The sequence below is a fragment of the Mytilus galloprovincialis genome, chromosome 1 (assembly GCF_965363235.1).
Source record: "Mytilus galloprovincialis chromosome 1, xbMytGall1.hap1.1, whole genome shotgun sequence".
Lineage (NCBI taxonomy): Eukaryota > Metazoa > Mollusca > Bivalvia > Mytilida > Mytilidae > Mytilus > Mytilus galloprovincialis.
The window spans coordinates 55,206,564-55,233,829 of record NC_134838.1 but is presented as its reverse complement, the minus strand read 5'-3'; the positions used below and the strand labels follow the sequence as shown (position 1 = coordinate 55,233,829).

At 32.1% G+C, this 27,266-nt stretch overlaps 1 protein-coding gene across 3 annotated transcripts; it reads right to left on the bottom strand.

Annotated features, from left to right (window-relative positions):
- Nucleotides 1–9,527: 9,527 nt before the first annotated feature.
- LOC143079131 (uncharacterized) lies at nucleotides 9,528–25,075 on the bottom strand. 3 transcript variants are annotated; one of them, XM_076254341.1, is made up of 4 exons: nucleotides 24,862–25,075; nucleotides 18,514–18,562; nucleotides 16,022–16,108; nucleotides 9,528–13,154 (listed from the first exon to the last, which is right to left on the bottom strand). In XM_076254341.1, the coding sequence occupies exons 2-4, from the start codon at nucleotides 18,518–18,520 to the stop codon at nucleotides 12,160–12,162; spliced, it is 1,089 nt and encodes a 362-aa protein (XP_076110456.1). In that variant the 5' UTR covers nucleotides 18,521–18,562; nucleotides 24,862–25,075; the 3' UTR covers nucleotides 9,528–12,159. The 3 variants fall into 3 exon arrangements, with proteins under 3 accessions (XP_076110456.1, XP_076110465.1, XP_076110445.1); XM_076254350.1 differs by lacking the exon at nucleotides 24,862–25,075 and adding an exon at nucleotides 24,252–24,276; XM_076254330.1 differs by lacking the exon at nucleotides 24,862–25,075 and adding an exon at nucleotides 23,917–24,164.
- Between the last annotated feature and the right edge of the window lie 2,191 nt (nucleotides 25,076–27,266).

Genomic DNA, 27,266 nt, shown 5'->3' with positions numbered 1-27,266 from the left:
CCATAAATGACAAGTTTTATGATATTTTATTTTTATGATACGACCACAGAGGTTGAGCTAGTTGGGGCTAGTATGGACACACCTTTCAAGTTTTATGCAGCTCTGCATTTGGGTTGTGATTAAAACGTTGACACAAAATAGATTTCTGACACAGAATGAATGTGGTCTAAAATCTTAAATATTTTAATTTGGACTTTTACATTTTTTGGTCCAATAAATAAAATATAAATACATGGTTAGATTCAGCATAATATCAAAGAACCCCAAGAATTCAAGTTTTGATGAATTCAAATAAAGTTCAATTTTGAACCCTTTAGACCTCAGTGTGGAACAATTTGATAAAGGGGCCCAAATAATAAAAATCTAAATGCATGGTTAGATTCAGCATATCAAAGAACCCCATATATTCCATTTTTTGCTGAAATCAAACAAAGTTTAATTTTGGACCCCAATTTAGACCAACTTGTAAACTTGGCCCATAATCAAAAAAATCTATGTACATGTTCAGATTCAGCATATCAAAGAACCCCAAGAATTCAATTATTGTTAAAATAAAACTAAGTTAAATTTTGGACCCTTTGAACCTTAATTTAGACCAATTTGAAAACGACCAAAAATTAAGAATTTAAATACACGTTTAGATGCGGCACACCAAAGAACCCCAATAATTCAAGTTTTGATGAAATCAAACTAAGTTTACTTTTGGACCCTTTCGGTCCCTTATTCCTACACTATTGGGACCAAAACTCCAAAAACAATCCTAAACTTCCTTTTGTGGTCATCAACCTTGTGTTTAAATTTCATATATTTCTATTTACTTACTAGTATACTAAAGTTATAAACCAAGAAAAATGCTTATTTCTGCCCTTTTTTGGGCCCTAATTCCTAAACTGTTGGGACAAAACTCCCCAAATCAATCAACCTTTTTTTTTATGGTCATAACCCTTGTGTTAAAATTCATAGATATCTTTTTACTTATACTAAAATTATTGTGCGAAAACCAAATGTCTTCGGACGACGACGACATGATACCAATATACGATCGCCAAAATTTTTTTTGCGGTCGTATAAAGATAAGATAAAGATATTTTATTTCCTAATCATAGGGCTCATAACAAGCATGTAATCACATAAAGTAAAAATAAAAAGCCTTTTCTTTCCTTTTTATAAAGGGTCTTCAACCGAGTTCATTGAACAAAACTGGCATGTTCTCTCCGATCTTGGCAGTGTAATATTTTTTCCATGTTCATCAATTTTTCGTTATGCGGAGACAATGATTGCTTATTTTAAATCTAGTTAGTATAACTCTCTTATCTCTGTTCTTAATATTGAAGTAATCTTCAAAAGTGAAATTATGTCTAAATTTAAAGTAGTTGCTCAATTTACTGTGATCATCTTTTTTTATTAAGTCTTTTTGATGGCTCCAATATGTTAAAAAATCCGTTTTGATACATTTTGTAAGTAAAATTTTGAATTTATTTTTACTGAGTTTTTTACAAAATGCTAAATTTAAACCAAGTTTTTCACTAAAAAACTTAATGTTTGCATACCACGATTGATTAGCCACAGCTTTATCAGAGGAGCTTTCAATATAAGCATCACTTAAGAGATCAGTGGGCGAGTTTTCAAGGTGGTGCCAATACATAAACATTTAAATTACTATGTTAATATACAAAGGAAATCTACCTAGCTCTGATATAACTCCAATATTTGTACAATTTTTGGAGTCACCAAGAACATACTTGCAAAATTTAAGATTTAATTTATCAGGTTCCCAATCTTTGAAGATTTCAAAAAGATGCATGGCTCTTCTTTTTGGAGTCAAATTTAACATACCTCATATTTCACAGCCATATAAAGCTATTGGTTTGATGGTGTGATCAAATATATGAAGTAAAGTCTTAATAGATGGAGAAAATAACTTAATGTTTTTGTAAAAATTAAAAGAAGCCTTTAGTTCTTTATCATATAGGTTTTTTTCTAGCTGCATCAAATTTTCCAGTATTAGTAAGAACTAATCCTTAAGTATTTATAGAATTTCACACACTCTATTCTTTTTGCACCTATATTAAATTCATCTGACAGTAGTCTCCCATTTTTATTAAAGATTATAATTTGTGTTTTCTTTGTGTTTATTTCAAGACACCAGTCACTACAATATTGGTATAAAAAATAGGCACTGGCTACGGTTACATGGAAATGTAACAATAATAAAAATATTATTGTTACATTGGAGACTAAATACCGGAATGCATGGTCGGGTAAGGACCTGATTAATTACGAATGTAACAATAAATATTGAGGCTACGGTTACATAGCGTTATTGTTACATGAACTTGAAACAGCAATGTACGATGGGACTTGTAATATGTACTAAATAATAAAAATTGATGACGTTTATTTTATATTTACAATACATACAATTATTACATACAATTTCTTTATTTTCGTATTTACAATGACAGTTTCTACATATCCCGAGTAAGTGGTTTTGGAGCATGTTTAAGTCCGACGCATTTTTGATGAATCCACTCCAAGCAGTCATCACACACCAGTGATGCCGCATTACGAACGTCAGTGGCGGATCCAGGGGGGGGGGGTTCCGGGGGTTGGAACCCCTCCCTTTTTTTTTGGCCGATCAATGCATTTGAATGGGAGCATATAGTTGGAACCCCCTTTACTCTGGGTTGGGAATCCCCCTTTTTAAAATGGCTGGATCCACGCCTGCGAACGTCTGTATTGCATACCGTGCAATTCTATTCTGCAATATTCCTTTTAGAAGATAAGGCAACCTTTAATGTTTGCCAGGCTTCTGGTGAGAAATACTTTCTCATCCAATATTTTGGTTGAAAGCATGTGGTATAGTTTCATGTCGTCTTTCAATATGATCGCATTGCCGTCCATTACGGATTTTAGGTTTACCTCAAATTTCAGTATCCAACTTAGCAGTTAGCAAACCTTGCTTTTGATGTATCATTTTTTCAGAGTTTGTTCCTATAGCTGTAAGAAATTTTGTGTCTTGATATTGTTTCAGTTTCGTTTTAAACGCATCCCAAGTTTTAAATTTTTCATCCAAAACAAAATTGGTAATAGGAATCTCTTCATCCATTGTTCAAAGTATAATGACAGTAATAAGAGTAGATGTGCAGTTTAATACTTAAAAAAGTGAACACCTTTCTCAGCCCGAGTTCTCAACAACAAACCATTTTTCGCCTTTTGCACTACTAATCTTAAGTTGTACCTTTAAGAACATCAAAACCATTAATACGTAAAAACTATTTAAACGCCATTTTGTTGAATAATAATATTTATTATTTATCATTATTAGAAGTATAATTGTTTATTACATATGAAAGAATTAAGCAACATAACTATAGAAAATTAAAATTTAATAAATCTAGCGTACATTGCTGTTTCTCATGTAACAATAACACAATGTAACCGTAGCATCAATGATTATTGTTACATTCGTAATTAATCGGTTCCTTACCCAACTTGGCATTCCGGCAATTAGTCTCCGATGTAACAATAATATTTTTTTTATTGTTACATTTCCATGTAACCGTAGCCAGTGCCTAAAAAATAAGTTGGGTTTGTAACCCCTTTTTATTATCTGAAAATAACACCAGGTCATCCGCATAGAGAAGGCAAGGTACACATTTATTATCTGATTGTTAACAGTCACAGTTGTCCTTTAAAGCTTTGGGCAAATCGTTTATGAAAAATTTAAACAGGTTAGGACTTAAAACATCCCCTTGACGGACTCCAACTTTTGAACTAAAAAAAATCAGTTATTTTATTATCTACCCTCACACAGAGTCTGTCATTGCTATACATACTATTTAGAATTCTATAGAAAAAAACATCAATATTTCCCTCTAACAATTTCAACATGATACCAACGTGAAGCACTTTAAATTATCAAAGGCTTCACGAAAGTCCACAAAACATGTATATAGTTTTTTGCTACCACAGTTTAAATATTTATCAATAATGCAGTTTAGAATGAAGACATGATCCGAAGTCCTGGATTTCTTAGAGAACCCAATTTGAGTTTGATGTATAATCCCGTTTTCAGACCAAATTTTATCAAGTCTGGTGTTTAAAATAATGTTAAATACATGTAGTTTGCCAATACTATTATTAATTGCTATGCCTCTATAGTTTTCAGGTTTATTGGGATCTTCAGATTTGTACAAAGGGCATATAAAACTTTGAGACCAAGACTTCGGATAGTGACCACATCCAAATATTGCATTGAATAGTTTTAGAAAACATGGTACCATGTGGGATTGTGACACTTTCAGCATTTCATTACTTATGTTGTCCAATTCAGGACTCTTTCCAGATTTTTTCTTTTTTCTCCTCAGTTTTGAGTATTGTTTATTTGTCTTAAAAAAAGAGCCCCGTACGATTGGGTCTTTTGAAAATTTTGACATTAAATTGCCCTTTTCTGTGACAATTTTTTTAAGTTGTTCCAAATCTTGACCAAATCATTTTTTTTTATTATTTCTGTGAATTTTTTTTTTTTCTTTCTCAAGGATGCTTTACATGCTTTATCAAAAATCGTGTGGACTTTACTGGTGTATAAATCAATGGTTTCTGGGGTAAGCTCCAGCTTTTCATTCAAAAACTTTTAATTTCATTTTGAATAGCAGGATTACAAAATGTATAGAAATCACTCTAAATCACAAAAATGATCAGCAAGGCAGAATCTATTATTAAGTCAAAGAAACTTAACAGACTATAAAAGATCATTATTACAAGATCAACAAAGCAGATATTTTTGTCATGGTCTATTCTCGTCTACAATGTTGGAAAGAGTGCATTGTTTGATATACGTACCATAGACCAAGGTGAGCGACAAAGGCTCCTTAGAGCCTCTAGTTTACTTTGTCAAACCATCTGATGTTCATGATTCTCCTAAGGAGGAAGTTGATGAATCTTTGGAGTCTACACACCATTGTTTTATATAGTTGTTCTCCATGTTTCTGAACCATACAAGATCACCGATTTTACGTTTGAATTTAAACTTTTGATTTTAACATCGAGGTGACCTTGGGGTCATTCCGATGTATTGCTATCGACTAAATTTCCATTATGCAAATTAGTTTTGGGTTTTCAACCGATCTTTAAAAATTATAGATCCGCGGACATTATCTAGTGCAAAATAACATTCCTTATCGCTTGTTGTAAATTCATTTTTTCAATGGAAACTCCTATAAATATTTTTTTTCAAACACAAATTAATAATATGAAAATGTTTTGTCGTTAGATATATATATATATGAAAGTAAAAAAATCATTGATAATATCTATGCACACATACCGAAAAATTGTGTTAAAGCTTGCGGAAGAATATCTCAAGAACGTTTTCGACACTCCCAGCAAGGACCGGTAACTCTGTAATTGTTTTTGCGGGAAAATATGAATGGCTTCTCATATTCAATCTTTTAGAAAAATATTTTTTTTACAGAAGAGAGAAGAGTATCAACCATGAACTTGCACTGCACTATTATTAGAATAGTAGAATAGAATGATATTCAAATGGATGAAAGTTATATATACATGTAACTGTTATATTAATATAATATATAACAATTAACCAGTGTATACTCTGGTAATTTTATTATATTAGTATAATAGTCCCAGGTATACTGATTTGTATCACTACAATATAATAGTTATAACGTTGCGGCAATCTAATTAAAATTAAATCTCTAACTCGCTCCAAGCATTAAAAAATGAGCGAGTGAGAGATTTAATTTTAATAAGATATAATTGAACGTTGCGGTTAAATCTCCTGTCATTAACTCATCATCCACGCACGATCTTGCCTCAGAAAAATATATATCTCTATACATTAACCTCAGTTTCAGGTATAGAGATGTGATCTTTTTCTGTGACATGTGCTTTTGACCATCCACAAGAACTTGCGGTCATCCAATATCAGTACTTCAGTACTTTGATTGTGCTTCTTGTGATGTTCCTGGCAGTCCATACTATCCCTATAATTTTAAAGGTGACTCTAGCTTTGATGATTCTTGATTTAATATGAGCAGCTTTACCCCTTCTATGCTGACGATGTTTCCTGCATGTCGATAAGTAAACTCCTCTGATTCTTCTATGTTGGTGTTAATTGTTCATCTTTACTGGTTGTTTACTTTTGGAATTGCACTTCATTACTTATGTCTTTTCTTCGTTTGGTTTGTGTCCGAGCTTTATAGATGTTGAAGCGAGAAGGGATGTTTTTCTTACATTTGTTGTTGTGTACTGAATATAAAGGCTATATCATCCGCAAAATACAAGTCTTATTGTTCTTGCCACATCGTCTATTAGATTCTATTTCTTTTCCCGTCGGTTGCTTGTTTCATGATGTGGTATATTGCCAAAAGGAAAAGAAACGGCGATATCCTTTTTTTTCTCCAACTTGGACATCAAATCTCTCGCTTCGATTGCTTTCGTGTTTAACTCTGTATTTCATGTGGTTATAAGAGTTCCTGATGATGTTTATGAATGTTTGTGGTATTCCATAATGAGCCATGATGTTCCAACGGGATTCTCTGTCCAAGCTTTCAAATGCCTTCTCAAAGTTAATCAGTAGGGTGGTGTTCCACTCTAATGACTTTTCTGTTATTACTAGAACATACCCGTGATATCGCGGGTCCGTGACTTAATTAAATTATATAACCCGTGTATATAGCATAATAATCCTGAATACACCGTTTGTTGGTGCGCCTGTCAGATGCGGAACGTACAGATAAGGTAATAGGTAACAGGTGAATATACTATTGGTATCGGTATCGGACTCGACCCGGAACTTCTTAATTATTGGCAATATTAATTACGTGGAAAACAAAAGGGCATGGAGTGGTGAAATTTTTAATCTACACCTTTGTACTATATTAGTTATATATAAAGTTGAATTCTTTGATTCGTTGTTTTTACGTGATGACTGCTGACAAATTGGACCTCGTAATTTTAGTATTATAGATGCGTAGTGTGGCTATCTGGTCTATGCCAGTGCAAGATCGGTAAATCCTAAATCCTGCTAGCTGTATTCAGCTTAGTTTTTCATCTACAGCCTTGAGAGGTCGTGTAAGGAGTAATCTGTTTACTAGTATTACTTTTTCTACCACTGATAGCAGTGAGATTCTTCTTTAATATTTGCATTCTTTAATATTGCCTTTCTTTGGTAGTTTGATTAGATGGCACTCGTTCAATTCTGTAATGATGAACAGGCTGATATATCTCGCCTGCTTTACTCAATATCATGATTGAATTCATGTGTGAAATGTGAAAGTTTAAAAAAAAAATGTTATCACAGAGATATGTGACGCTTTTTTGTAATTTCAATAATGCAAATGTTGAAATTAAAATAGCAACACTTTAACATGTATAAGTTTTGCAAATATTCAAAATCAATGAACCACGCCTGAAGGTACATGGCTAAACAACCTCCATGGAAATGAGATGTGCCAATGCTAATACAACTGCATACTAAATACCATTGACTTATCATAAGTGGTTCCACATAAACAAATCTAATAACACACTAATAAGATCACTAATACTTGAAAACTAAACAAACGTTTCAAAGTCAATAGACTATGCATGTGGGGCGGGACCAACTTAATCGCCATGGAAATGGGATATGCCAATGCTTATGCAACTGCATACCAACTATCATTTACCTACCACTAGTGGTTTCCCATAAACCGACCTAATCACACACTATTACATGAAAACTAAGCAAAAGACTTTAAGTTTCATAGTCAATAGACCACGAATGAGGGGGCGGGACCACCTTGATCTCCATGGAAATAGATTATGCCAATTTATGCTTATACAACTTCATACCAATTATCTTAACTTACCAGTAGTAGTTCCAAATAAACTGACCTAATCACGAATAAAATCATGAAAATTACGCAAAAATGTCAAAGTCAATAGACCATAACTGAGGGGACAGGGCCAAATAATCTACATGTTAATGAGATGTTCCAATACTTATACATGTACCAAATATCTTTGACTGGCTTACCACTAGTGGTTCACCATTAACTAGACCTAATCACAAACTCAATACATTGTTGACGCCGCCGCCGTCGCCGTCGACGAACACAGCATACCTATGTCTCGCTTTTTGACTCCGTCAAACGAGACGAAAGGTAAACAAGTCCAAGTCAGATGAACCCTGCCAGAGTTCATCATTTCATAAACTAAATGAAGTTTGCTTATTGCTTGTAAACAGACAAAACCAAATTTAGGACACTTAACATTGACTAATGAATCACATAAAGAGGTAAACTAAATATACTTGGGCCTATTGCTTAAAGAATCTGATAAACAGACAGAACCACGTAAGCACACTTACCTTTAACTAACGAACCATATAAATGAGGTAAAGTTCGGTTAACCCTGTGTTTACTAGAACCTTACAATTATTTCATGTTTACGCCAAATAGTTGACCTATTGGTTGAAGAGAATAATAATGATTAATCGGACAAAATCAAGATAACTAAAACATGTTTGGCCAAAAAACCAGAAAAATCAGGTCCACATTGGGATAAACAGATAAACATAAAATGAGTTCAAGGTCAGATGAAATCTGTCAGACAGACATGCACATGCACCTGACAATCATTTAACACACCAAACATAGTTGCATTTTTACTTATATTATCTAACAAAAAGACTAAATAGGAATACAACATTAGCCAGTGAACTGTAAAAATGAGTAAACGGTTAGTGAAATGTGACAGTCAGAAATATATCCATACACCAAACATAGTTGAACTATTGCATACAGTATTTATAGAATACGGACTTAAGAACGACAAGAAGCACCTAGATACATTTTACAAGGACAGTTTATCTCTTACAAATGCACGCGTGTGACACACAGAAACTTCGTAACATACATGCACATATGATTATATATACCAGGTACGAAGTATCCAGGTCTTCTACCATCTGAAACATAAAGTGTTAACGCCGTCGGATAGTAATCCACGTGCCTGGACAGTGGTATTCTGCTACCTTTAAGTTCGATGAGAGACAAAATCCATGTGAATGCATTGCACATAATAGGCAGATTTAAACAATTGCATATTTACATGCACCTCACGGCAAATTTTCACCACGAGTTTGAGAAGGGCTTTATTAATACGAACAACAATCACAAAAGGCACATAGGCAAGTATTTTTTATTATAGTTATATCATATGCATTGTGTGATTTAATGAAAATGAAAATATAGTGCATTAAATGTGCCGGAGTCGAGAAGCTTTATGACATTTAAAGGTTTCATTTTTCCAGTCAGCGGTTTTCGTGTGCTTCCGTATGATTTCATGAAAATAAAAATATGGTGCATAAAATGTGCCGTAGTCGATAAGTTGTATGATATTTAAATGTTATATCTTTTCAGTCTGCGGTGAAATGAGAGGTTCAGTATCGAGATCTTTTCTGTTACTCGATCGAAGATTTTCTGTGCCGTTGGTATACAAAATGAAGTAACTACCAGTTTTAAAAATATTCTTGTCTTTTAATAAGAGGGAAAATATAAATTATACAATAACATATAACAAATCTATAGTCTCAAAGAATCCTGTTTTCCGCATTTTGGCACTGCCAAGTGCTATAATATAACAATTATATTAAGTCCCAACAAAAATCCTCAACCTTTTTAGGTACACAGTTTGAAAATATATTTGGCCTTGTCAAAAATCAATTAAAAAAAGTTGTACCAAGCGCTATTTTTTTTTGTCTTGGGACAACTTGAAGCTAAAGAGTTGTATCACTTGCTTATATAGGAACACCTATTTTTTATTCCTATAGCAAGTTTGTTGACACAATTTGGAGACGAAAACATAAATGGATTTCGAATATTTCAATACGGTTTTCTGGGTTTATGTAGAAATACAATCGTCATTTATACAACCATCACTATCAATATATTAATTATAGAATCTTTGCAGGCAAGCACTATAACATGTGAATATATAAAGTCCCTTCAGTCAGAGATATGAAATTTGATGCCTACTGATCAACATGCAATGTTTGTGACAATTTCCTAGACTGACACCATCAAGATTTTCATATATAAATATATAATTGCTCTAAATTTCCGAAAAACAATGTTAGATCTGCATTGTTCTTCCCTCGAGTTTGAATTCAAACTCATGCTATAGGGATATAGAGACAGCACCACCTGCACTGGGTCTAACGCTCTTGGCCACTGGGCCACCTAGACTAAACCTAAAATTCAGCTTATTTGGCCAAGTGTTACCTTTCCTCGTCAGTAGAATCTAGAGTTGTAACACAGTACATGATATATTAGGCTTGAAACTGGAAGTGATTGCACATAGATGAAAATTTGAAACTGGCCTAAAAGAATTCAGAATATGGAATATATAATGAATTTCCAATTCATTTTTTTTTTTAATTTTAGCACAATAGTTTGAGAGCAATGTGTTTTAGACATGACTGGCGTCATATCATGACAACAGTTTGCACTGAACTTTGGTCCGTGTAAGATGGTCAATTAAGGTAAGCAGTTTCTTATCTTTGAATTAGCAATTTTTCCAACATCATAGAAGTTGGGAGTCTAAAGGGTTATTTAATGAATAAGCCAGTAAAACTGTTTTGAGTGTGTGTGTATAATTGTGCAGCACCTAACCTCAATCTATTAAGAGTGAGTTAGATTAATATTTCGTAAACTACTGAACTGTCTGATCCTTATTTGTCACCCGTAATCGGAGCGTTGATAAAGCAAATGATATTTGATGAAAAAGGTTTCAGTCATTGGAACATGGTCACTACGTTAGGGGAGTATTTTTAGCGTGAAATAATTTCAAGAAAAAATATAAGAAAGAAGGAAGACCATGATGAGCCATAATCTGAAATTGAAAAAAAAATGAAAAAAATATTCAATATTCAAAATATTTCATTTAGTTTTATCTATAAATAAATAAAATGATCTAGTCTGAACTCTCGTAGTATAAAAATTTCAGCTATCATATCAGTGTAATGTCATTAACAAATTAAAATCATAAACATTTTTTTTCTTAAAATAGATTTTCTACATAGTTTTAGGCAAAATAATATATCAGCCAAGGCCCTACCATAAAAGAAATGTTAAATACATTAACATCTTCAATGAAGACATCGTTTAACAAACTTGTTTTGTGGTAAGGCCTTGGCTATCATATAAGCATAAATGGCAAGCTCTCAAAGTAATACTATATTGGCAGTACTTTTGCAATTCTGCTTTAAAAGCCAGACATTTAAGCCCTGTGAAAAAAATATCTGAGGCAGAAAACTAAATTTCTAAGCCAAGAATTAAAAGATAAAACATATTCAATGTTTGACCGAATTGTCAATATAGCTTAGAGCATTGTAAGAAATATTTTTGTCTGGGACCTATTTTTAGGTATTTGAATTCTTTGAAATATTTCAAAGCTTATATCATATTGAATCATATTGACTCAATGTTAATAAATATAAAAGTAGGGATATGTCGTATCAATTTCACACAAAAAAATATCCCTAAATGTAACTGACTCATAGTAGTTTATTATTTTTTTTTTTACATTGAAATACAATGTAGTTCATTTTGGATTAAAATTTTATTTACATTAAAAGTCAACATAATAATAAAAGTGAATGAATAATCGGGGAATTCAGATATGGAGAAATTTTAACTCTAGTTAACATTTGGAATGTTCGCCTCGTATGAAGGCAATAATTGTATATTTGTATGACTCTAGATAATTAAAATTACAGAATTTATAACTTGTTATATAATAATTAATTGCAACCAATGTAATGAATACAGATATCTGAAAGACTTGTGAAATCTCAAATTAGTTATTTTGATACATGTGTTTTAGCCAGGCACTTAATTATTTCGCTAAAAAATACCTATATACGTAACAAAGACATTGTAAATATACTTTCAATAACTAGATTTGCTTGTTCGAAATCTGATCAGTGTAAAAAATAGAATATAGAAAACGCAAATGTTAAAGTATAAAAACATAAAACACGCGCGTCACATCCTTAAAGGAATAAAGTATATAAAACATTTCTAGCGTGATAAATTTTCAATAGCACTTGGGATTGTAAGTTATTTACACCAATATATAAAGTTACAGTCATAGTACACAAGACATAGTCCTTGTAGGCGAAGTCAAAGCTGGCGTGGCCAACGATTCTACATTTGAAAAATTAGATGGTGCTGCCATTGGAGATAATGTCATTGTAGTCACCGGGAACGTTGGAAACTGGAAAGCAGATGCAGAGCAAACCCTTGGGCTCATTGTCGTTATTGGACTAAGGGAACTCCAGAAATGTAAAAATGGAGTTCTTGGTCCAATCATTGGACTAGGCTGCACTAATGGCGAAACGAATTTTGGACTTGCAGGTATAAGAGCACTTAAAGATGATGAAAATATTGATGATGTCATACTGTTAATTTCACTGAAGGACAAGGGCACCGGTTTCGGTTTAGAAGAATTTACAACTAATGACAGTTTACTTCCTCCATTCATTTTATGTGTCACAGAATCACTTTTCGATGTTGATAAATTGACAGGTGATGGCGATGGCGAACAAGATGGAACCCTTGTCTCTGATATACTTGTGTTTCCTACCTCCATTACAGTATGAGGTATGGGACTAGGAGTTGTTGTATCGGGCTCTTCCTGTTTAATCCATGACAAGTTTTGAGTATGATTCGGTTGTAATGCATGATTTGCCGAAGATTTTAATTCCATGGGGTTATACGAAGCAAAATGTGGATATACTTTTTGTCCATATTCTTGTGCCAATGTTTCCATCTTCACTTTAAATGGCACTTTGTTTTCTGTCTTCACTATTTCTGGAAATGAAACAAATTTGTACACAAATTTTTGTCCCATTACTTTTTTAATTATATTTTTGTCATAATAATACCTTAGTGCTCGACTAAGTTTGTCATAATTCATGTTATGTTTATTCTTCCGCAATCCCCATAGTTTAGCAACTTCTTCTGCATTTATAAGCTTAAATTCACCTTCATTATTTGTCCACTGAATAATCCGACTATGTTGATTACTGATTAACAATTCCAAAAGAAACTGCCATAATGTTATACTATTTGAATCCATAGCTGAAAAACAACAAAATTCGGAATAAGCATTGACAATGATTGAGTAATTTCAATTTATGTTAAACTATATGTACGTTAAACTATATTTTTACAAGACTAAGGTAGAACATTCTGAAACTAATATTTAAAGTTTGTCCTTTTCGTTAAGAGTCGTGTTTGTAATAATCTCAGTAGCTCACTTGATGCTCAACAACATTACAGTAAATGTCTTGTATGCATCCAGAGTGAGTTTCTGAAATCCCAACAAAAAAGTAAAGATACTAGAGCTTATAAGTGTAGATCTGAGAAAATGTCAATATTTTCAAAATACCTTTTTAAAAACCCTTTAACTCATCACATTAACAGATTTGTATTTTGAAACAAACAATTTGACAACTTATATTAAAAGAATGGGTCTCTTATTTGTAGAAAGTACTTCAAGGGTCAGTGTTAACTTATATATTTTTTCGTTTGGGCTTGTATCATATTTCCCCTCCGGTTTATATGATCCGTTCATCCTACATTGACTCTTAAAATTCAAGAGTCTATCTAAAAATGAGGGTACTTTTTATATGGCCTTCCAAATACCTTTTCGATCCCTAACATCACTGAAGAGACATTTAATGTCGAAATCCGGATCTGGTGTACTAAATAAATATTGACACCGTATGTTTGTGGCATAACATCGTGGCCACAAGTTAAAAAACAATTTCTGTTTAGTATTAAATTTACATTAAGATCCATTTTGTTACATCTTGTGATCAATTTTATTTGGCAATCGCCAATGGCAGTCAGCAGAGTTAAAGAACATCAGTTGTTCGACCTGTTAGTCAAATGCGTTTTGTTTAAATATACTTTTTCACTTTTTTGGTCTTTTGGAAAATGTTGTTTGTGCTGTTTTTAGACCCTTGTATATACATATATATATATATATATATATACCAAGTTTTCCCAGTCTAAATTTTTAATCAGAACACCGACTTCTGATGAATTTGGTTGTAAGACGTTATAAACATTGTGGGAAAATCATGACCTTGTGCAATGCCAAAATGTATCGACATAAATCTGTGTAATCAAGGATTTGTATAGTTAGACTATACAGATCCTTGGTGTAATGTATTTGTTCCGATTATATTTTGTATATCTATATTATTAGTTTGTATACGATGAAATGATTTGATATGATTTGGTTTTACCTTACGTCATTTTCAAAGAAAACAAAAATAAACAATGGAGGATTATTTCAATATTTTTAGGAATAACCAGAAGTACAATTTTATAAAAAAATCTTTTTATATAACACGTCAGGGTTTTACTTCTAGAAATAAATAAATGAATATATATATTAAAAAAACCCATTCGTGTTATCCATCTGTGCATACTTAAATTTTGCATTATTTTAACGTTTTCATTTCGTTTCTCATCTTATCAAATCGTATGATGAATCAGTGTTAAAACATTTCTCATCTTATTACATGAACAAACATACCAAATTCAAAATGTTAAAACATGAGCGGCGACTAAAAGCTCGCCATATTCCAAACAAACTTTTACACAAACTAAAGGTGTTCATGAACATAAATCGCAATAACTGACTGAATAAAAAAACAGTTGTCTAACGATCGCAATGTCAAAATATGAATGCCTTATTGGTGTCTCAGATTGGTGTATAGGACTAGTAAGTTTTTTTATCCTGATTTAGAGTAATTTCTCGCAATTTGATTGGCTGATATTGTCCTAATAAATTTCAGTACAATTTTTTTATTACGTCAATAGGAATTATCTCCCTTGTTTATTACGTCAATTGGGATTATCTCCCTTATACCATTGACCTAATAAAAAATTTAAAAAATGAGTTGCTTCATAGTCCTAATTTTTTTAATTTTTCAAAGTTTTAGATTAACATGACTAAATATCTTAAATATATTTGGTTGATATTGTCCTTATACTGAATTTAAATATAATAATATGTAATATAACAAAATCAGGATAAATTCGTTACACAGTGTTCAATTGTCCTAATACGGAATTTATCGGGTCAATAAAATTCATATCGGGTTTGGCTTCGCCTCACCCGATATGAATTTTATTGACCCGATAATTTCTCGTATTAGGACAATTACACACTGTGTAACTAATAATGGCATGGCTTTCAATGTATACGGTTTTCCTCCTTGTTGATGACACCTTCAAGAAGCAATGACAAGCCATGCCAAGCTTATTTTGACATTAATACTGATATGGATAATTTTTCTTGAAGTCACACAGCATAATTAATACTGACATTTAATATTTCATGTCCAGTGACAAGTTTTACACAACCTAGAACGATTATTTTTTTAAGAGACTAAACCATGCTATCTGATTTAAAAAAAGTTCTATCTATAAATACTGTATCTGTCTGCAAGAAGGCATATATCACCGTACCGGGACGAATTGTTCCAACTCAAATTAAAAGTCTGTTTGTTTTTATCCCTTATTTGATGTGTGCTTACAGGAATAACAGCAAATAACAGATTGGGATTTTCCAGGTCTGAGATCAGACCCCCTTCTTTTAACACTCGTGTAGGCCATGCTGATATCGTGACAACAGAGGAGGTATGATACTTGAGTATGAGCCTTTTTGGCTGATGTGGCATAAAGCAGTTATCAATCAATCATCAATCACAATTGTTGACACGTTTAAACAATGACAACGGGCCAAAAACAGTGGCATAAATTGTTCTTTAAAAAAAAAAGGTGAGCAAATACGCCTTGTTCAAAAAATTCATTCGTTCAAAAAGAACGCTTTCACCAGTGACCCAGTTAGTTTCCCTGGAGTTTATCAATAATCGTCTTTTGTTCACTACCAATAACGCAATAAGTTGTCTTAGTATACCATACATTACCTTTTGTTTGAGCATTGTTGAGGGTAAATCGATGAGTGAAATGCTCCTGAGCTATGTCGTCGAATGTCATTGGACCCTTTTGTCCATCTGCAAAATAGTGACCACGAAACATTACTAATATTTATATTGTCTCAGTGTCATATTGTCTTTGTGTCATTTACAAGTAAGTGAACATTTCCAATGTAATCCTAAAGCTTAAATCAAGTCAAGTTCCATGTAAAATTTCCCAAAAAACTACAAAAACAACGAATAAACTTCACCAATACGCACAAGCAAAAAAATAAATTAAGGACATTCTTTAAATATCTTATATGTAACGAATGATACAGCTGAACCTAGAAATTTAATAGGCTAAGGACCGCCCGATACGCGTTTCTTATCACCATCATCACTGTGTCGTGCATTTGAAAAACATTTGCAGTGAGGCACCATCAAGGATGTTATGAATAAAACACATCCAGTTTTTATGATAAATTGACAAAAAGGAACATATGAATCACACACATCTAATAAGTAATATCTAATTGATAATTCGAAGACAAAGAAGTAAACAACATCAAATCTGATCAATGAAGAAAAGACTCCTGCTGGAGCCTCATATTTGTATAGCTAAAACACAACTATTTAGTTACAAAAAGACGAGGAAATAACTTTGAGAACTTTCAGATGTATACACATGTTATTTTGATGACTAATCTATTTTGAAAGTGTCTAAATTTTTATATACGACAAATGTCAACATAATTCTTTCGTATATATAGTGTGTTAATGCATTTTTAAAGATGGTTTCTACTATTGAAAATTATTTGACATCTATAAAGCATATTATATATCAAATCAACCATAAGAAGAACAAAATGTCACTCTAAAGTTATTTGTATTAAATGAGTACAATGAATATACAAACGTGTACATTTTTGTATCTAAAAGGGTCAAGTTTGTGACCAAGACAGCTTTACCCATTTTGCATGAAAATAGGTTCATTAGTAAATGCAGTAACTATCTTAAACCGATTATGCAAAAACACCGACCTTTTCTCATGTCTTTTGTAAGGATCATAGTTTAATAAGCAAAAACTTTTCCTGATCAATGAAAATAATTCTATGTTTACTTCATTTAAATCCGATGATTGAGAATATTATAAAAGAGTAAGGTTATCGATCCCATGTATAAACTTTGGTAATATATTTATTTATTTATTTATTTATTAATGAAATGCACATTTATACCCCTGGGGGTTGAAGGCATATACAAACAATACAATACAATATACACAATATAAAAATTAACATATCAAACATCATATATAAAGTGGTAAAACAGTAATATTTATGCAGGCGTTGTGTCCACTCCCCTCAGTGCAAATGACTTTTTAGTGAACGGAACAGTAAGCTGCATAATATCAAATGAAGATAGAATTAATTGTAATTTATCTGTTTCAGACAAATTAAAGTATTCTGGACATATATTATTTATATCTTTTTTAAGCTGATTACGTAAAGATTTATTAATTTTACATTTTAAGAAAAAGTGGGTTTCATCTTCAACCGCATTTAAATTACAATGTTTACATATTCTATTTTCTCTTTGAATTCTTTTATATCTACCCCTCTCTATTTCCAAGAAATGGTCACTTACTCGCATTTTACATAATAATTTTCTATTTTCAAAACTATTTTTAGAAATGTATTTGTCTATTTCATATTTTGTTTTTATTTTACTGTACAAGAATATTTTACTGGTTTCATTAGTTAATTTTAATTTTTCAAAGAAAATATTTTCAAAGCTATCTTTAAGTTCTTTTTTAATATTTTTTGAGAATGACCTCTTCTCTTGTTTATAGGTAATATAGATCTACTTTAAGTTCGTCGTGGTCCCCGGTTTTACAGTAAAAATATATTGAGATTTGCGTAGGGTCTCAAAAGTTGATGCCAACAATTTTCCACAGTTGGACTATTCGTAATGAGTGATACATATATACTTGAATGGTCTGTGCAAGTTCTTTAACCGTAAAAATTTAATCTTTATGGTACACTTGTGGAATTTGTAAAATGCAACTTTTTTTAGCCGAGTTAAGTGTCCATAAGTATGAAAACTCAAATCGTCATATATCTCATATCTCAAAAAAAATCCAGTCTTCAGTAAAATGCATCTACCGGTATCTCTAGTTTTTTAATGAATGAGTTACACCGAGTGACCCGGAAAAGTCTTATATTCACCAAAGTACAGATCAATCATGATGTCTTTTTAGATTTTTTTACTAGTTTTATATAATATTTCAATTCAATGTTTTTAAGGAAATCAAATGTTACCTCGATAAAATTTATAAGAAGTTCCTTTGTTAGTTTTTCCGCCAATAAAAAAAATACAGTCAGGGTATATTAACCTCAAAAAGACAACTGTATAATTCCTTATTTTTTTGTTTTTCTAATAATTTTCTAGTGAACCACAAACCTCCCGTTCACATTCTACTGTACATAAAATTCACTTACCTTCCATTCTATAGAAACTCCGAACTGATAAATTAAGTAAGCTTTCTCTCTAAAAAAAAATAATTTTAGAAAATTTTACAAAAATTTGCGGAACAATTTTAATTGTTATATACTAAGGAAGTATTTCATATAAAGTTTGTGATTTCGTATGTCACATGTGATCTGACATTCACTTCCGATAAATGACAGATCAATCAACATATCTAAAATAACCACATTTTTCTTAGAAGTATATATAACCTTCTCTGCCAGGGCAGTGCCTGTTTATTTTCGTCATTAAATGGCATATAATCTCCTTTTATGTCTGTAATCAGTTCATATAATGGTACACATTTCTACTTATGTTAACACAACCTATTGATATTGCTGAACATGGATTCTTCAAAATTAAAATGTGTCCTTTAAAACATTTAGCTATATGGCCATCTCTGCAACACGTTGAATTTCTCGGTCGGCGATTTCAGTCCAAGTTAGATTTAATTTTTAAAAACTCGTTATATTTATTACTTTACAATGGATTGCTATGTTTTTGCAAAAAGGATTGTAGCCTATGAAGACACAAAGTGTAATTACTATAGTGTATTTAACAACGTATAAAAACCCTTTTAAACATTAAATGTACTGCCTGGTTATTAGATCAACTGGTGTTACTGGTGTTGTGTGTTCTCTCTCAAAGAAAATGTGATTTAATTCTAAATTTTAAAGAAATTTATACTTCCTGTTAGGCACTCTATTTGACTTTTAACCCCTAAATTCTATAAAAGGTAATTAAATATAACCTATTGGGGTCATACACGAAGAATCTATTGTGAATCTGAGGAAATAAATACATTTCTGGCTAATAAGTTTCCTTATTTTCGGTGTCTTATAAATAAATTCCAGGTTCAGCAAACATTTAAGGACGGTCAAAATGTTTGCTAAATAAACACAAAAATTCCCTATAAATATTTACTCTTAATTTGGCAAAACGTACAAATTTTAAGCATATATTATTGGTGTCTTTTATACTTATCATGAAAATATAGTCAGAATATCACAGACAATGATAAAGGATCATATATTTCAAAATTACAACAAAAAAAAAGACTGAAAATCTATAAAAAAAAAACCCAAAAAAAACCCAAAACACGAAAAACTTTTATGACAATGAAAAAAAAGTCAATTGTTGATTCCAACATTGAGTGCCTGTAATGTAACAAGTAAGGTTATCTGGACCATGGTTTTTGTTATTGTTTGTCTTGGTTTTTCGTAGGGTCGGTGTATGTTTTAGTCTGTTGTATTGTCCAATATTTTCGGTAACACTCTATGTTTTATGATACCATACTTGAAATTCGATAATGTTTAAATCAGCGAACACTGATTTAATAGAATATTCTAAAACACTGGTAATACTTCATACAAAAGAAAAGCCCCAGATATTTTAAAAGACTTTATTAACATACACATTTAGAATAATTAAGAAATGAAATTTCTCTAAAGGAGTAGTTCCGGTAAGACCCCTTTTTGGCCCCAAAATATAGCAGTTTTACAAAATTGTTAAAATGTAAACTTTTAAATATATATTGGACAGTAGAATACTTCTGCTACATAAATATTGGTTGTTTTTGGCAATACAATGCACATATATCGAGTACTAGCACCATTAAGTCACGCTAAATTACTGAAATCTTCACAATTCTATCATTTTAGCTAAATTTTAGACGGTTTTCGTGTAAAACGAAAGTGGCCGCATTCGTGTTCATCCTTAATATTGAAATGTAAGTTGTATTTTATGATAATACATAACATATATAAAGATTTTGGATGAACACGGATGCGGCCACTTTCATTTTTGACAAAAACTATCTAAAAAGTGACATTTTTCGACATATTTGGTAGATTTTTCATATTTGATCTTGAATCGGATCGTTTTCAATGACTAAATCAGTTAAAATCTTTCACATTAACTAATTGATTCAAATGAAATAGACACTTAAGTGTTTAAAAAGAGGTCAAATTCATTCGTCAGATGAACTTGAAATTTGAGGCCAAAATTGATCCTTACCGGACCTACTCCTTTGATTTCTTAATTATTTAAAAATTCGTCTGGGTTCCGCGGAACCCAGTGTCTCGCCTACTTTTGCTGTTAATCGCAGGCTCAACAAAAATGAGGAAAAAAATCAATAAAAATATTCATCTAGATACTATCTTTTGATTGTAAGAAGCTTCTGTTCAAGTTTGGTAAAAATCCAGGATAATTTATGAATCTAATATGTTTTAAAAACTTTAACTGCAGACTGTATGTTATGTTAACTGGAAGAAAAACTAGGTCCATTTATAAGTAAAATACAGATACACAGGTACAAAATATTAACAAAATTTCCATCTAGATACTAACTTTTGATCATAAGCAAGCTTCTGTCCAAGTTTGGTACAAATTAAAAATAGTATAAGAAAGTTATTAAAATTAAAAAAAAAATAAACACAGAGTGAATGTGTTGTTTCCTTTTAAAAGTAAAATACGGAAAAAATGGATTTATTTTTTTACCAAATTTACTTCTGGATACTATCTTATGATCATAAACAAGCTTCAGTCCAACATTTTAAAAACTTTAACCACAGAGTGAATATTCGTGGACGCCGCCGACGCCGACGGAATGTAGGATCGCTTAGTCTCGCATTTTCGACTAAAGTCGAAGGCTCGACAAAAACCGTTGTTATTGCATTAATATCAAACAACATCTGCTAATATATAGTATATACAGGAATTAAATACAAAAATATGATAGTAGGTGCTGTCTATCTTTGCCGATTACGATCCAGTGGAAAGGCGTGGACTAGATCGTTACCCCTGGCTGGTGAAGATATGTGCTGTAACATAAGCTTTTCTTTTTACACATGTCGCTTAAACTAAGTACAAATAATAATTTATATCACATCAAAACTTCAATCGGAACTCCTTTTAACGCCATGCCAAAAAAAAAAAAGACGAAAAGACAAGTTAAAGCCCACAACCTAAGAAATATGGAGATAAAGCAACACGAACTCCCAAAAAAAGCAACGAATATAAACTCATGTGTCCTTGAAGGTTATGAAATGTTTTTATTCTTATATTATCTTCGAAGTTCTTTTTTTTCCGTTGAGTGTGTGTCTCTGATTATTTATTTTTCTATGGTATTTCCTTTTTTTTTCAATAAAATACTGATAACAAATATTTCTTTCTTAACGTTGAATTTATTCTAAAGTCACAGCTATATGTAAAATTATATATAAATAGGGACGAAGAGGCTTATTCTGCTTAGAAATGACGTGCAAGAATGCTTTATGCAACGGTATCAGGACGCACTTTCGTCTACAAATTTCGGATTCATCATCATTAATAATTGCTCGAAATATAAAAGGTCAGATAAAGCATTCTTTGTAAACATGCCTTATCAGAAAGCCTAATTATTAATCGAGTAAATATAAAAAAAAATCCAAAGTTAATAAAACATTTCTAAATAGAAATTTTCTGTTTTTAAAATGAATGGACACGGAATGGTTATACAAAAACAAAACTCTGAATTTTTCGAAAAACTGAGGATTTTCTTATCCAAGGCAAAGATTATCTTAGCCGTATTTGGCACAACTTTTTTGGAATTTTGGATCCTCAATGCTCTTCAACTTTGTACTTGTTTGGCTTTATAACTATTTTGATATGAGCGTCACTGATGAGTCTTATTTAGACGAAACGCGCGTCTGGCGTACTAAATTATAATCCTGGTACCTTTGATAACTATATACACTAGTCCTATAATATAAGACTCTGCAGCTTCATATCATTTACATTCAACGTTTTTTATTGGATTTTTTTTTTCTATCAAAATGCGGTTCAACATTGATAGTAAAAAAAAACATCCGATAAAAAACGTTGAATGTAAATGATATGAACATGCAGAGTCTTATATTATAGACTAGGTTATACACCAGCATAGAAAACACCAATGCTCAGTTACACTCTAGGACGGAAAACTGTGTAAACGGAGATTCTTCATGTGATAGCCTTCTTTAATCGTTTCTTAACTTTTTAGACTTGTTGCCATGTACTTATAGATCTTGGTAAACTTTGTAGAGAGAATTCTATTAAAGACGTCAATCTGGTTTAAAATTGTGATCTACATTTGTATAAGAACTCGCCTGCTCGTCGAAGTGAAGATAAAAAGAATGTTGCTCAATATTTTTAAAATTTGATTCTAAAGACTTTTGCTGACCTCTATAGATAGCTAAATATGTTAATGTGTTGATTGAATGCTGTCTCGCTAGCTTATATTTCACATTGTCTTTTATTCACTCCTTAAACATGTATGTACATCATACGATCCATCAGAAAACTGAACTATTGAACGTGTCATGTAAATTCAAAAGTCAACGAACCATGACTATAGTTGACGAGACCTCAGATTTTTCGAAGCAATGAGTGCATTTACGGAAGTGCATACACACAAAAAGGAATGAATTCAGGCCACATACTGTTTATCAAACATTCAATTCATACAATTGCATGTCACTATATATGTACTGTCTGATGTACTGTAAGATTATTACAATAAACAAATTTTACTCAAACACGCGCAATCTGAATTTAAACAAATTTTTTTTATCCCGAATAAAAATGAAGCGAGGCCATTGAATAAAATGCATCGATGTTCATGCAACTCTGTATACAATGATAGATATCAAAATAGTCCAGTTTACAGACAATTTAGTCGTATCTGTCATATAGTTTTGATTGTGATGCTTTAAGTAATACGTTGTCATATTACCGGTTCAGGAAACCGGTTTATTATTTTTCAAAACTCAGACTGACATTCACACTATTTTATTAATTATTATGTGTTTATTTTATTTATGTTCTAGGATGGATATGATAAATGTCGCTATGCTTTAAGCAGCCACCATTCAACAAATCTTAAATCGTTTTGAGTTGATATATTGTCGAGCGCATCCTTTGCGCTGACACGGTTAGCGTAAATAAATTGGGGTCCTACATCAAAAGGTCATTAGAACTGAGGACAGGGGACACTGGAATATTTACTATAAATGAATGATTGTGTATATATATATATATGTGAAATTTAGTTATATTGTTTATTATTTTGTATGTCACAAACTTAATGTTTAAAGTTTATATGGCAATAAATATTTGAATTTGAATATATCAAATTTAAAAGTTAGAGGAGATTTGAAAAAGCTTTCTTAGATTTTTTTTACTAAAAAAAACACATTGAAAAAAACACAAATGTCAGAAATTTTCAAAACAGTTTTCAAACCCAGTCACAAAGTTTCTATAGAAACCATAAATATTCATCAGTGTGTGCTAAAAAGATTAAAAAAAGCTACTAAAGTTGTGTATTTCTGCTATTGTTCTAAAATCAAATTCCATACCATTTCAATGACCACAATATTCCACAGGGAAATTTGTTATGTAAAGAATGTCAATCCACCACTATTCACCACGGTAATGTATAGATCCAGATATAGTACTGATTGGAGCCAAAACAAAGGGGAAAACCGAAAAACTACATATTAATAAACAAATTTACTCTACTCCTGTTATAGATATTCCAGGTCAATCCAGGTCTTTTGTCATCACGAACGTACTTTGAAGATGGTTTTTTCATGTGGTCAACAAAAAAAGAACTTGTATGCATGTTTTCCGATGAAAAAGCAAGATTCCAGAATTTGTATGTTTAGTAATAAAGCATTTAAGCCTTGTTTACCTTTTACCGGCACATTTATCGAAATATTGCAAGGTGTAAAACTGTACAAGTTAATTTTTTCGTCGAATTCGTACGGTTAATTCCTCGAGACAATAATTCGTAGTAAACTGCAGGAAATACGTCTGGTAAAAATTACAGAATGACTATTAAAAGAAGGGGAATCCACCTTCATGATGACGAAATGTCATAGTTGCCTTCGTATGCAGACTACAAAAAGTCATTATTATAATAATATTATATTGAAAAAAAAACCCAACTTTTTCAACATCTATGCAATTTAATAGAAGTGGAATAAAAATAACTTACATAAAATACACCAGTGTAGGTGTATTTTTCCAACGAATGTCTTTGTAAAATTGTTATTTGCGGGGGAGTGTGATGGCATGACAAAGTAGAATTGCGACACACCTGTGAAATATTTGTATCTTCGCTTCATCGTATGTTCTTATGTGTATTTATCAGATTGAGATTTTCCCTAGAAAATAATTGTTACGTTTTATTTATTTTTTGTACTATACATATGTCAACCAGGTACCGATAATATAAAATAATGTGTTTTTGTCGAGAGTGCAAGATTTCAGTATACACAAGATTGACCTAATTAACTTACCTTTATAGTGTTTATTCAGGTGGTCAAATTCAGTTTTAGTAAAATTACTATACACGATACAAGGTCAGTGACTGGCTCATGTATTACGGAATGTGATAAAATGACAAAATGGATTCCATTAAAAAAAATCTTCTCTAAAACGATTCGATATTGATGTGACCCGGAAGTTTACAGTGTTTACATATGGAACTCCCAGGTTTACGTCACATAGTGTGACGTCTGCCATTACCTGCAATGACCCCAATACACAACCAATCAATAAATGCTTCCGTGATGAAATATTATTTTTAAATACGTTTCCTTCTTCAATGAACTTCAATAATACGCGGGGAATATTGCGATTTGGCGGATTAACCCTGCAATAAAATGCCAGTAAATAATAATTTGACACACAGCTGTCTCTATTTTAAAATAGTTTTGCTAAGATTAATAAAATAAATATTAAAAGCATATTTAGAAAATACCAAACATCCATTCATAATATTTGGTATATATGGATGTGTACAAATTATCTCTGAGCAAATTATATACTATCATTATATTGCAATTGCTAGAGCTCGTTAGAAACAAGGAGGTTATATCTTTGTTAGAAACAATAATTCTCCTTTCGATAAACGCAGTTTTATAGATAACAAGAATCCCCTTGAAAAAAAAATCACAATAAGTTTTGTAAATTTAAACTTGGAATAAGCGGAAATGTGCTAGTAACATTGCCTTTTGATCTGGGGAAGATTAACCGGGGCCTTTATTGACAGTTTGTTTCATTTCCACACAATCACAGTTTGTATGAAGACCGACTTTTGAGTGAAAACTTGCTTATATTTTGTGTTATTTTTTGTGTATATGTAAATGTCCTATTATTATAATTGTTGTTAATACATGTAATTGTTATGCCTTGGACGCTGTGCTTAATAAAGTACTAATGTTATTAAGTACTATATATATATATTCCCTTAAACAAATTATCTCATACATATCTTTATTCTGATAAACCTTCGTCAATACAAGACTCGATCATACAATGGTAAATGTAGTAAAATTGTCTTTCGAAGAATCTGGATTAATTTTTGCACCATCCACTTTTTGGTCAAACTGTTACCATGATGATATCCAAATTGCACATATTTTCACTGGATCCGCCTATGAAAGGTTGTAACACAAATCATCAAAGATACCAAGCTTATAATTTTGCACTCCTGACCACGAACATATATATTATGTTAGATATACTGCATGTTGAGTTCCCAGTCCTGACTCATCAGTGAAAATCGAATCAAAAGATTCAATAGCCTAATCAATACAAAACAAAGCATTGCGAACAAAAATTCAGAAAAACTTTTGTCCAATACAGCTAAGCCGGAAATTTTTTCGTGTTTATAGAAGTGAACGACAAGGGTTAATCCTAATTCGAAACATTCTTCCGGATCACAGAAGCAAGTTTGAGCCTAGTTTTTATTTCTCTATAACACCAAACGCATTGTTCAGTTGGAACCAATTTTGGTCACTATCCCACCAGGTGTGACTTAACATTATACCGCATCTCATCAAATTTGGTTGTTGTTACAATTTTGCCAGGGGGGGTCCCCCTTTCGTAATGGAAAAAAATCGTTGATTATATAGGGAATCGCTTAAATGTGACTGGAGTGCCCCCCTAAGGTCAGTCAGCGGGCCCCCCTTACAAAAAGTCGGGGGGGGGGGGGCTGGGGGCCCTTTCATGGAAACAATTTGGTCACAGTGATTATATAGGGAATCGCTGAAGCGTGACTGGAGTGCCCCCCTTTTTAGGTCAGTCAGCGGGCTCCCTTTACAAAAACTTCTGGACCCGCCACTGTTTTCTCAGCGGTTACAAAGCTCGTCGTTTAAAATCAGCTTTATTTTGAATCAGTAGTCCACGACTCTGACAGTAAAGTACACTATTCTTTAATGTTGATACAGATAACAACAGTGTCCCAAAACTATGACAATATGTCATTTTATAAATTACATTGGTTCAAACATCACTGTGCGATGTAGAAAAGTTGATTGGATACAATCAAGTACAATCGGCAATCCTCGGGTGAATCTGCTATTCTCCTTCAGAAAGGTACGGAATCGCCCGAGTTGTGACGAATTAGTAGCCGCTTGCTGCTGTCCATTGCACTTCTGAAAATGTGATTCTCCCATGCAGAGTTATCGATGCTTGCTCTCTCTCCATGGGAAATTAGCACTTCTGATACTAGTATCCTAGTGACAGTTCGACATGCATCAATTTCGTGTCATTGGCAATCATATCATCCCAAAGACGAACAACCACACCAGGGATTTTTATTAAGTGATACCATGGAAGTATAATAATTATATTGACTTGTATCTATAACACATAATACAAAAACAAACACAATTACATTAGTAACCTACTTACACTC